The 12,406-nt window shown below is 51.9% G+C and overlaps 1 protein-coding gene across 1 annotated transcript in view; it reads right to left on the reverse strand.

The window, feature by feature from the left end:
• Positions 1-12,406, reverse strand: part of NDRG1 (N-myc downstream regulated 1) — a 45,721-nt gene that overhangs the window by 8,996 nt on the left and 24,319 nt on the right. Inside the window, exons 4-12 of the mRNA XM_006912931.3 lie at positions 12,114-12,219; positions 10,029-10,149; positions 9,444-9,506; positions 8,652-8,712; positions 7,530-7,616; positions 5,359-5,415; positions 2,808-2,911; positions 1,231-1,287; positions 422-473 (exon numbers count right to left, since the gene is read on the reverse strand). Of these exons, the coding sequence (XP_006912993.1) occupies positions 422-473; positions 1,231-1,287; positions 2,808-2,911; positions 5,359-5,415; positions 7,530-7,616; positions 8,652-8,712; positions 9,444-9,506; positions 10,029-10,149; positions 12,114-12,219 (708 nt within the window). The remainder of the gene's footprint in view (positions 1-421; positions 474-1,230; positions 1,288-2,807; positions 2,912-5,358; positions 5,416-7,529; positions 7,617-8,651; positions 8,713-9,443; positions 9,507-10,028; positions 10,150-12,113; positions 12,220-12,406) is intronic.

The following is a 12,406-nucleotide window of genomic DNA, read 5'->3' on the forward strand; positions in this document are numbered from 1 at the left end:
TAGGTGGGAATTAAGAGAAATGAGCCAGAAAGCCTTGCTTAAGCCCCGATCCCCACCCGGTACCTCTTGTCCTGCTTGATGACCAGGCAGGTCTCCTGAATAGGAGGGGAGTCTCTTGGCCAGAAAGCCAACTGGAAAACACCCTCATTGAAATAAGCCAATGGGAGGCAGATCTGCAGGTGAGGGGGCCTGGGAGAGGAGACTGAGAGCCCACTGCCAAGCAACCAGGGCTGGCAATCACCTGGGGAAGAGGCTAGTGGCTGGGTGCTCTACCCAAAGGCCGATATGGCATTTAGAAGATGTGTCACCTGCCGATGAGGGCAGAGGAGGGGAAGGAAGTGGACAGGGAGACTTTACACAAAGTCACCCAGATTTGGACTGTTGAATTAGGCACAAAAACCAGCGGCTGATTTCTACATACCACAGCATCCACAGCAGGAGAATTGTCCCCAACCACCAACAAAGAGGGACACCTGGAGTCAAGGAGAGAAGGAGACTTAACACAAGGGTCATTTGAAGATTCTCACATGTCCGGGCCTGTCACAGTTCTTTAAAAATTTATTTTGGTTTCCCCAGTGCCCTTTGCTCTTTTTACTTCATCTTCCCTCCACCCTCTGCTTTGTTCTTAGGATAAAATGGGTTGGTAGTCATTAACACCTTAGTAGGAATTTCAGCCAAAGAACTTGCATGTCCTGATGTTTTTATTTTTAAAGCACCCTCTCCTCAAGGAAGGATGAGTAGGATTTTGCCAGCCGTCAACATAAGAGATAAAAAGATCATGTCTGGCAAAGGAAATGGCATGTGCCAAGCTCAGGTGTCAAATAATACGGTGTGCTCAAGGAACTATAAAATGACACAGTCGCTACTGGTGGAATGCAGTAGGTTGTATCCAAGACGGTCTTTTCCTCCCGGTTTTATAGAGCACCGCGAGGTGGGTCCTGTGTCATCCATCTCCAGGCTCTGAGAGGCACAACTAACACAGTATTGGACATACAGGAGGTGCTTAGAAAATTCTGTCCAAAGCGAGGCCAGCATTCCTCTTCTGAGAGCTAAGGCTCCAGCCTAGGTTCTGGGGCCACCCTGGGAACTGAGCACCCACACAGGAAGAAGACGGGTGGCACTGGGTCGTGCCCACTCCCGAGGCAGGACACGCCCAGTTCTCCCTGACTGCCACGTCCCAGGGCAATGGCGGCCGTCCTGCCGAAAGCGATGGAGAGAAAAGTGACTCACTGCACGGTGACTCCGTGTGCTCCGGGCATTGGCCGCTCGATCTCCAGGTCCCGCCGGCTACGGACAACAAAAGCACCGTCACATCAGCAGACCCTGCCCCGGAGGAAGCCCCTCCCACTGAGCCAAACCCAGGAGGTCCTGCCATCGGCTGTGTGAAGTCACGTGGCTTTTGGGACATCGCAGCCTCTTGGGGGTCCATACGGTTGGTTTCAGGGATGTGTCCCATGGAGCCCGCCTCATGGTTCCTGATGTAATTTTTTTCTTTTCACAGGAGTACAAATCACGTCCTCCACCACAGGGGTCCCTAACTCCTGTCTCCCTAGTCAGAGCCCCCACCTGACCAATGGACAGCCCCCCAAAATGGTCTCAGCCTCCACCCTTGGTCTGAGTCTCACTCACCCCCAATTCCAAGTCCTCTATATAGTAACCCAAACTCTCTTTAGAACTCAGATCTGATGGTTTCAAACCCTCCCGTGGTTTCCCATTGCAGTCTCGTGAAGCCCCGTGTGGGCCCAGCCTCGCCATCTCTCTCCCTACAGATATATGGCCCCCACGCCTCTCACCACCTGGCAGCTCCCAACGCCAGATGCCTTTTCCCAGCTATAGCCTGGAACCAGAGAGGCTGGATGCGAATCGTGCCCCTCCACTTCCTAGCTGTGTGACCTAGGATGCCAAACCTCCCTGTGCCTTAACTCGTCATAGGGTTTTCGGGTCGAGCCAGCTGGCTCCTATGCTCTCCATGAGGACAGAGCAGTGTGTGGGGTCTTGAGGTGGCTGTCGTTCCCTGAGCCCCTCCAATTCTCAGCACACATTTGCTGAATAAGCGAACTGCTCAGCCTCTGTGTCTTCAGTTCCTCACCGGGGATAGTTGCTCCCTGCCTCGCTGACAGGCTGGGAGGATGTGATCAGAGGAAATGGACACTGGACTTTCTTACAGACACCACTGCACTTCGTGGAGTCACGTTATTAACAAGGAAGGAGAGAGAGACGGGGCCCGCGAGCTCATCTCTGTGCCCCTGTGGGGCAGGGCAGAGCTGGCTCTGCAGGCTGAGTGAGTTCCCTAGAGATTCCGGAACTTCTTGCTGATATCAGTAGCCCTGAGCTGTCCCCTCCCCGAGCTGAGCTCCAGACAGACTGGCACCTGGTTACGGATAAGAGGGCTGCACCTTTGCCAGCGGCTGTGTGAAGATGCTCCAGATCTGAGAACGACTCACCCACTGCCTAGCAGCCTCCCTGGATCCCTCCCGCCCCCCAGCGCCTTGCCTCTCTCAGCTCTCCTCACATCTGCTTTCCTGTGGTCAGCCACGGGCACAGGCACGTACTCACCACCCTTTGAGGGCACGGCTGTGTCCCACTCGTGTGTGCATCCCAGCTCAGCTCCTTGCAGAGTGCTCCAGACTCCAGGGGGCACCTTACTTCCCGGGTACCCTTAGGGCACCCCTAACAATCTATTGCTCAAACTCTGGGGCTGCCTCTTCTATTAATACTACGACCCCTGTGTCCCTCACCCCCTGTCCTAGATCGACACTAGGAGCCTGACATAAACAACGATCACGTGACCGTGCGGCAGCTGGTACCTGTTGTAGGCATTGATGAACAGGTGCAGGTTGCCGGGGTTCATGTCGTTCATGATGTGCTGGCGGTAGGTGTGCACCACCTCCACGTTATTCTGCATTTCCTCCTGCGGTTAGAGAGAGGGAATGTCCGTCAGGGGGGAATGTCCGTCGGGGCGCTGTGGCCCTGGGCCGGCCACAACCCTCTCCATTCTCCAGGTTATTCAAGTGCAAAGTGAAGGTAACGGTGCCTGATCCGCAGGACTGCTGTGGAGCCCGAGGAAGCCTTCAAGAAAGTGGAAGCCGCCCCTCAGATGCAGGCTGATGCCTGAACGTCAGCGAGTAGCACAAAGGACACAAACCTGGAAGGGCAAAAGGCGCCTTTCTGGGCTGATGACTTGAGGGTTCAGACCCAAAGTCGGTCCTTTCAGATCTGGAAACCATAGGGGCTCAGAACAAGCCACCCCAGGGTACGTCTCAGTGGGATGTGGCTTATTCTGAGCTAAAGGCAACCGAGACCTTGCAGGCTCAAGAGACACTTCTACCCACCTCCTTAACTACCTAGAAGAATGTAAATTAGGAGCCTGCCCCACAATAAGAGTGAGCACCAAAAATGACTTTTTACCTACCTACCTGGCAAGGCGAACTAACAACGTGCTCTCCCTCAGTGACCCTCTGAAGCCCCCAGGTGCTCTGCCTCCTCCCGAGCTCAGAATGCCTTGTGCACAGCAATTTCCCTTTCTGTCCCTGAACCTCTCAGGAATGCGGGATTCTCATACACATACATGCATGTAGTTAAATTTGGCCATTTTCTCTCACTAATCTGTTTCATGTCTATTTAATTATTAGACCGGCCGAAAGAAACTTGAGGGTAAAGGACCGTTTCTTTCTCCCCTACAACTCCATCACTGCCCTTTCTTGAGCAAGTGCCTTAACCTCTCTGAGCCTCAGTTTCCTCCAAAAAAATGGGGAGGGGGCTGTTAATATCACACACTTCATCAGGTTGTGAGATTTAACAGAAGTTGTGCATTTTGGAAAGCCCTTTGTAAACAGTAACCATCAATGCAACTGTTAGCAATTGTTATTTTTTAATGGAGAGAGCTGAAACAGTTTGTCGTGAGTTTGCAGAACAAAGCCAACTCACGCAACCCGAAGTTAACGGGAAGGACGACCTCGATTTCTGCAGGGGCCAGCCCGAGCCTTGCAGAAGGCAGGCTGCAGCCTCCCTCCCTGAGGGCTCCTTTCTAAATGTGATAGGGACACACAAGCACGTTAGGAACTGGCTCTGTTTCTCGTCTGCACAACGGCAGATGCTGCAGGTTGCACAAAATGGCCCGATGTGGTCGGGGGCGACCAGAGCCAGTGTGGGAGGAAGCAAGGGGGCTGATGTCAAGCCCGAGCATCCATCTAAACAGTCCACGAGCATTTAAGCCACAAAGAAGCCAACAGGCTGTTCAAAAAAAAAAAAAATCAGGAAAAAATAGTCTGAGGAATTGTACTGGGATTTCAGATCAAACACACCTGCAGCAATGTGGGTTCACTGAGATCCCCAGATTCTCACCCTCTACTTGACACTGCTCCTCTAAGGAAACCCAGACAGTGACTCTGATTTCTTCTGTGTTCCTATCAGGTACAAATTACACAGGGAGGGTGGAGAACATGTATCACGAACTGAAACGAAGCATGAAAGAGGAGACAGGGTGAACGGTGGCCCCCAAGATAAGTCCACGTCACAACCCTAGACTCTGTAAATGTTAACTCATTTGGGAAAAAGCTCTTTGTGGATGTAATTAAGTTAAGGTTCCTGAGACAAGATCATCCTGGATTGTCCCCATGTGTTCTAACTCCAATGACAGGTACCCTCATAACAGAAAAGCAGGAGGAGATGTGAAACGCACACAGGCAAAGCCACGCAGAGATGGAGGCAGAGGCTGGAGTCAGAGGCCCTGAGCCAAGGGACGCCAAAGTGCCAGGCGCCGACAGAATTAAGGAAGGGTCCTTCCCAGACCCTGTGCAGGGCGCATGGCCCGGCCAGCGCTCGCTCTCAAAGTCCTGGCCTCCTGAACCGCGAGAGGATAAACATTGTTGCCGTCAGCTGTCCAGTGTGTGGCACTTTGTTACAGCCACCACAGGAAACCAGCACGAGGACCAGATGCAGTCGGCACGCTTCGCCAAGTGCATGACACATCGGCTCCGCCGGCCAAGCGTGCAGTCACACCTCCCACGGTCACGCTCTTTCACTCGGGAGCAGACAGTGGTGAGTGGACCAGCCATAGGACACAGAGCAAGTCGCCTCAAGCCGGACCACCAAGGGAGATTCCAGAGCCAGCCAAAATGCGTCAGATTTTACACTTTCAATATGTGCCATTTATTGTACTTCAGTCGAATTGTTAAAAAAAAAAAAAGACGTTGAAAAGGGAAAGAACACGTGATTTGATGATTATGAATGACGTCACATCATTTGGTGGCATCAGCACACGGCTCGCTCACTCGCATCTCGTTCTCTCTGTGCCCTATGTGCCAGGCAGCACAGAGCGGCTCAGAGTGGACGACAGTGCCAGACCACGCTACTCACCTTCCCAAAGAGGTGGGACACCAGCATGTCTGGAAGGGCTTGGGTCCACCCGGAGATCTGGGGGGCACAAAACCACTGGGATTAGAAAGTGGGCGTTCACAGCAGTGAGACACAGTCAGCCAAACCCCACGGACCTTGGGGTCCCGGCACTCAGGTCTGAGGATGCCCCTTGACGGGAACTTGGTTAACCGTCCTCGGTTACCTCCTGGACCTGGGGCGCCGGACATCAAGGCTGGGACTCGGTCCGTTCCCTACTCTCAGAGGCATGGCACACGTGTGCTCGTCCCCAGCTTTCTCTGCTCCAAAGCACAACTCGTCAGCAAGGAGCGCCCCGTCATTTTCTCTCAACACACACTGAGCTCCCCTAGTCCACACTCCAGGTCCGCTCACCTCAAACTACCCCTCTGGAAGCAGCCTCCGAATTTTCCCCTCAAGCTAGTTTCCTCTCTCTCAATGGACTGAGGTTACTAAAGACACTGAAGACCTTCTCATTGTCCAATGACAATGCTAGGCATACAGCAGGAGCTCCATAAATGCTAGGCACACAGTGGGAGCTCCCGAAATGCTAGGCACACAGTGGGAGCTCCATAAATGTGTGCTGACCAGCTTCAGCATCGGGCGGAGACCGGTGGGGGTCCGGAGGTGAACCTCGACTGCCACGCTCCAGCCATGTGGCCCTGGACAGGCTGCAGAGCCTCTGGGCGTCAGGCTGCCCATCCATAACTGGGGTGCCAGGAACTTGTGACTTAATAAAGTCACAGGCCAAGAAGAGAATTATTTGACACAACTACACACGTCACAGGATCTGTCCCGCTGCCTGACACCCAGTAGCCCCTCAATGCAGCTCCCTGGGCTAGGGTTGTTGAAAAGGAAGGATGTGGTACAGAGAGGGACACCCCATAAACATTCCTCAGGCTCCACTTTAGCTGATGGACAATGTCCCCAGCCCTCCACGTCTGACTCAGAACAGCTACCAAGAAGCCAAACTGGCTGACCGGAATGTCACTTCCTTTGCTGGAAAATAAAATAAAAACAGGGAGTGTGTTCGGCTCCTGAATGTCACGCAGCAGTGGGGGAAGGGTGCCTGCCTCTGGCAGAATGTTCCAGGAAGAAGTGCAAAACCAGGCTGGCCGACCAGAACATGGGTGGAATGTGGGGGGAGGGGCACGGCCCCTTCAACTGCTCTGTCCCCGACAGCCACCCCAAACTTGGCAAAAACATTTTCAAAATGAGAAGCCAGGATCACCCCAGCTTGAAAGGCCCTGTCTTATTTCGATTGGACCGGCTTCCCCATCTCCTTGGCAAATATTGGAGCTTTTGTGAAAAAAAAGAGATAATTATTTTTAAAAGGTAAACAAGGAACTCTAGGCCACCGGCCAGAGTAAAGCTTCCTGAGCTAGCACGGCCCCTTGTCCTCTAGTCAGGGATGTGCCTGGCCCCCTCTGTTCCCAGCGCTGCCTCGCTTGGGTCAAGGTGAGTGTGAACAAGAGCCTCGGGGTGGGCGGATGCAGCACAGATGGAAGTTGCAGAACCGGTTCTCCTTTTGCCTCACTTTGCGTGACCCTGGAAAGCTCCCTTAACCACTGCGAGCCTCAGTTTCCCCCTCCGTGAATGGTACGGCAACTCCACTTCCTGGAGGCACCATGAGGCCATGCATACGTAGCAGTGGAGAACACAAATGCACCTGAGAACCAACCATTCCTTACCTGTCAGCTAGTTACTGCTGTCGTAAAACTAAGTGGCATAGAATCAGTCCCAAATACATATTTCTTTTTCATTAATAGTATTTGGGTTCCTGAGATTAGAGGCATCTGTCTTATTGATCTTTTTATTTTCAGTATCCAGAGCAAAGCCGAGCAGATATCACGTCCCCAGAGAATACTTCTTACCCCAGGCTATGCTTGTCAAAGCTGGCTGGGGGTCCATGTCCCACGGGAATCACTACCTCAGACAGCAGTGTCTACTGAAATCTGAACGGCGAGGGGCTGAGGTCACGTTTACTGTCATAAGGAGAGCAGAGGAAGTCGGCCATCTTGGCAGGGGTCGGGGAGTAGGGGTGGTGGAGGGGAGGGACTGGTCTCTTAGCTCCACTACTCCTCCAAGCAGGGACCGGCACACCTGCCACCTGCATGCTGGGCTCCCGCCTGCCTGGCCTGGGCCCCCAGACCCACCTTGGAGGCGGCCCAGTCCATCCAGCCTTCTGCGCAAGGGTTCACGTTGATGAGGACCAGGCCCTCCACCATCTCAGGGTTGTTCAGCTGTAATTCAAGACACGAGGTAAGCGAGATGACCCAGCAAGGTCAAACCAAAGATGGAGAAAAGAACCGGGAAAAGGCCCGTGTGGGCCACCAGAGCAGAGCAGGCTGCTGCTCTCGTGAGTCTTCAGTACCCGCCACGCAAAACGGAGGCTCCAGCTCAGTGGACACTGGACTGTGTCTCTGAGGGGTCGGAAAGAGGAAGCCGTAGGAGAAACAGAGGCACATGTGCTCGGCCTTGGACAGGTCACTTCCCCTCCATACCCCTTAGCTCTCCCAGCTGTGAATGGGTCTATCAGGCCATCAACCTGATAATCACAGACACATAAATACATAAATACTCTTTAGTGATCAGTAAGAATTGTATTACTTCTAGAAGAATATATATAACACATATACATAATACTATCGAGAACTTATGCAGACTCCTATTCAGAGTCTAAATAGCCAGACCATTGCATATGGATCAGCATTTCTAACCTCTAGCAAAGTCCAGCAAATAAGAGGCAGTCAGAACAAACATGGCTGAATAAAATGAGCATCGCTGCATTTTTAAACAATTGTTTGGTACAGATACAAAGGATCCAGCAGCACCTGACTTGGGTCCGCAGCAATGGAAGTGACAACTGTCAAGTTAACACACATATATGATCCTAGTTTAGAACTGGTCGGGATCGAAGAGTTCCCTGACTACGAAAGCTGTCGCAAAGTAGCACAGGAGAATCCTCGGTGACATGAGAACCTGTCCACAGTCGACTAAGTGAGCAAAGTCGATAATGAAAGAAGGTGTCTAGGATGGCATTTCAGTGAAGGAAAGAGAAAAGCTTGTCAGTATGTACGTGACGCACGTGCCACACACACATAACTCTGGACCACACGCCGCAATGCGTGCTGTGTATCTCTTCCTTGGGAAATGGAACGATGGGTCATTTCTTTTATCCTTTTGGGATTTTTGATGCTCTCCCAGTTTTTTTCCTTCATGTGAATTAATTTCACTTAAAACATAATTTAAAAAAAAAAAACAGCCAAAGAACTCACAGCAAATCGAGTGAGGATGTAGGCGCCGGCTCCAGTTCCCATGCCGATAACACTTTTCAGCCTGGAAGCAGAAGTAAAAACAGCTCACGTCACAGAAGGAATGAGCACAGGAGCCTTATGGACCCTCTTACACCTCCCCGACGCCTTGCCCCTAAGGACCCTCACCTCCCCCGTGTCTGTCTTGGTCATCCCTGGCAAGCTAGACAAAGCAGGAACACACAGCTGTGAAATGCCCTCGTAACCTGAAATGCACCGTGCTTGGTGGCTTAACAGAAGGCCGTGATCTTGAAGAAACGTGTCTCCTTTTCCTCACTTCCCTCCTGACTACAGCCAGAGCCTGTGTGACATTTATGGGAAGGCCCATTACGGCTCTGCTTCTTCCCGCTCCTAAGCTTTATTTTGGATAGTAAAACTTGGAATGAAATAAATTGGGCAAGAACTGAGGTGTCGTCATCCTATGAAGGCTCCAATAAAAAGGAAATGAGCGTGGAGATTTAAGAGCCTGGAGAGAGAAGTTGAGAGCTCAGGCAACCCTATTCCAGAATGTTCCATTGGAAAGAGAAAGCAATGATGTCATCACTCGAGGAGAAGAGCCCCACTTACAAGCAGCAGATTGGAGCAGAGAGACTGTGAAAACCAGCGTGCACGAGTGGGGCAAGCAAATGTCTTCCCTGAGCTTTCGATTCCAACCTACATTTCAATAGTCAGGCTAGATCAAGGCCGAAAAAAATGGCAGAAGCTAGAAGTCACCCCGCTCTGCAGCTGGTGGGGGAGTGGACTGCTCACTCTTACCCAAACTGGTGAAGGACTCCAGGAAGCATTTCGGCCAGCTGATCCATGGAGGGGTACATGTACCTTGGGAGAAGCCACACAGAGACTGTTAGCGAGTGCCCGGATGCCAGCAGAAATGAATCATGCCAACAGAAACATTCTTGAAAGGGAGGGGCCAGGTAGGGACCTGCCCCACGCCCCAGAGCTCCCACTGAGACCCCCTGCCAGCTCCCCCCAGCGTACACGAGCCTGTGCCTTTGAGAAAGGATGTTCTCCATCCCTAATTCTCGCTCTTTCACTTTGTAAAGTGACCCTTTACCAACTGCTTCCCATGTCAACAGTCCCAACCAAAGCATCTGGTGAGCGTTATAAGCTTTTTTAACCCTTGCGACAACTCTGTCAGGCTGCTATGATTTCTCCCAATATAAAGATTTTAAATATCATTGAGGCCGAGGGTTAGATCAAAGACTTGGCTTCACAGAAGAATATATTTTATAGCAACAAAAAAATAAAAATAAAAGCCAGTCTAATGCCTCCCCTGCCACCTGTTTCCACCCCTCACGACCTTCCTGTCCCCGTCCTGGGGCACGAGGCTGCCCCTCTTACCCCATGGGGAAGGATGCGGCGCCATCTTGCTGCCCAGGGGCGTCCACGTGGCACACGGCGAAATGCTGGGTGATCTCCTGCATGTCTTCAGAGTTAAAGAGGGGGTTGTAGCAGGTTTTGTCTGGAGATTGGGCAGGGGAGAGAGGAGAGGAAGACATAGAAACAGAATGAATCAGGTTGCTTGGTGTCAAGTGTCTTCATTTTGTTGGCTTCGCTCCTATTTAGCAGAAGGAAATGGACTCGCAAGAAAGAAGGCCTATCTCTTTTTCTTTTCCCCAGTCCCACCTTCCTTTGGTGATAAAGGCAAGAATAAGTCACGGAATACGGAGTGAGTAAGGAGGTGGAGACGGTCAACAAATTCTGTCGTATGGGCTGGCGGATGACCTTCGACTTCCCGTAGGCACTGGACGAGGACTCCTGGCTCTGGTGTAAAGTGGGGTTCCCCACTGACTCTCTCTTCTCTCCGGGTCTCCTAAGCCCTCACATTGGGGATACTGGCCAGGGCATATGAGACTTTCAAACAAGGAGGTACATCAGAGATAAATCATGGACATCCCACTGCTGTGTGGCCTTGGATGGATCTTCTAATTGTTGAGGACAACACAGCCAACTGGTCACCAAACCATTTCCCTTTTCTTCCCCTACACTCAGCTGGCCTACATTTCCCAGCCTCCCCTGCACTTAGAAGCATCCATCTGATGCGATCAAGTTCTGGCCAACAGCATGTGATGCTCGCCACTTCTCATAACACCTGCTACTCAGTCCTCTCGGTTTCTCTCATCTACCTGCCAGATGCAGAGCCAGCAGAAGCCTCTGAGGCTCCAAGAGATGGCAGAGCTACAGCTAGAAGGAGGCTGGGTCCCTGAATCACCACATGGACAGTGTCCCACGGAACGCCCACTGAGTTGCTACATGAGTGAGAAATAAATTTATGTTGTGTTAAGCCACAGAGGTCTCGGGTCTTTTGCAATAGCAGTTAGTTTACTGTAACTAACAACGAGCCTCTCTAAAATGGGGTATAGCCCCAGCATAGGCAACCCCTCTTCCTCTCAGAGTCCAGAGAAATCAGGTGACCTCTGTCAAAGAACCTGGTTTGGGATCTGGAGTGTGGAGAATATGGGCAGAAAGACAGAGGAAGAAATGAGACAAAAGAGACGCGAGAGGAAAGAGAAAAACGTTCTTCGGTGATTGACATCCTCCCCAGAGAGAAACCAAGGGACTAATAAACCGTAGGGAAAAAAATGTAAATCAGGCCGTCTGTCAATCAAATATCAAGCACGCGTCCAGCTTGCAATGCTCAAGTTTACAGATCCTACAGGGGCCTTCTGAATCGCCACAGAAAGGTTCACTTCTATTCTGAGTAATTTTAATATCGAGTCGATCCTATTCCATTACCATTTGTGAAAAACGGGGAACCCACATATGGTAATGCTTCCTGGTAATCTTAAGAATTCAAAGTCTAAACATTCATAGCAGCAATATTCAGAACAGCCAAAAAGTGGAAGCCATCCAAATGCCCATGAACGGAAGAATGCGTAAACAAAGTGTGTGTATCCACACAGTGAGATGCTACTCGGCCATGAAAACCAAGTGCCGATGTGGATACACCTTACACACATCATGAAAGAACCCAGTCGCAAACTCCCACCTACTGTGTGACTCCATTTACACAAAATGTCCAGAATAGGCAGATCTTTAGAGACAGAACGTAGACTAGCAGTTGCCAGGCGCTGGGGCGTAGGGGACATTGCGGGGTGATAGATCGGAGGACAGGATTTCTTTTCAGAGAAATAAAAATGCGCTAAAATCTCTTGTGACGATGGGGTTGCACAACTTGTGAAAAGAACTAAAAAGCACCGTCCACGTCTCCTGGCAGCTCCAGGCACACAGACGGCTCCGAGCCCCCGCGCAGTGCATTCCAGACTCTCCCAGTCGGTGGCAAGACTTCCCCCCAGAACAGCTCCAGAAAGTCCCAGCAAGAGAGAAACAGCTGGACCCCGCGCCACCGGCCCGTCCTCGCGGTCCTCCTCCCCTGCTCGCGGTGGGAACAGGCTCACCAGGAGACCACAGCCCCCCGGAACTTACGGTTCATGCCGATGTCATGGTACGTGAGGATGACGGGCCGGGTGCCCTTGGGGGTCCCGCACAGCGTGACGTGAATGGAGCCATGCAAAGTCTCGACGTCCTGCTCCTGAGGAGAGAGAGCAGACAGCAGGGCCTGTCATGGGGGCTGGCGGCGTCGGGGGCTGCAAACACTGCAGACACTCGGCTGTGTCTCCAGGAAGCTCCAAAGGCCCTCCTCACCTGGTCATGAGGACACTGGGCAGCAGAACTCTGGCCGGAGAATTCTCTCCAAGGGTCAGGGAGGGAAGGGGAAG

The sequence above is a fragment of the Pteropus alecto genome, unplaced genomic scaffold (assembly GCF_000325575.1).
Source record: "Pteropus alecto unplaced genomic scaffold, ASM32557v1 scaffold105, whole genome shotgun sequence".
Classification (NCBI taxonomy): domain Eukaryota; kingdom Metazoa; phylum Chordata; class Mammalia; order Chiroptera; family Pteropodidae; genus Pteropus; species Pteropus alecto.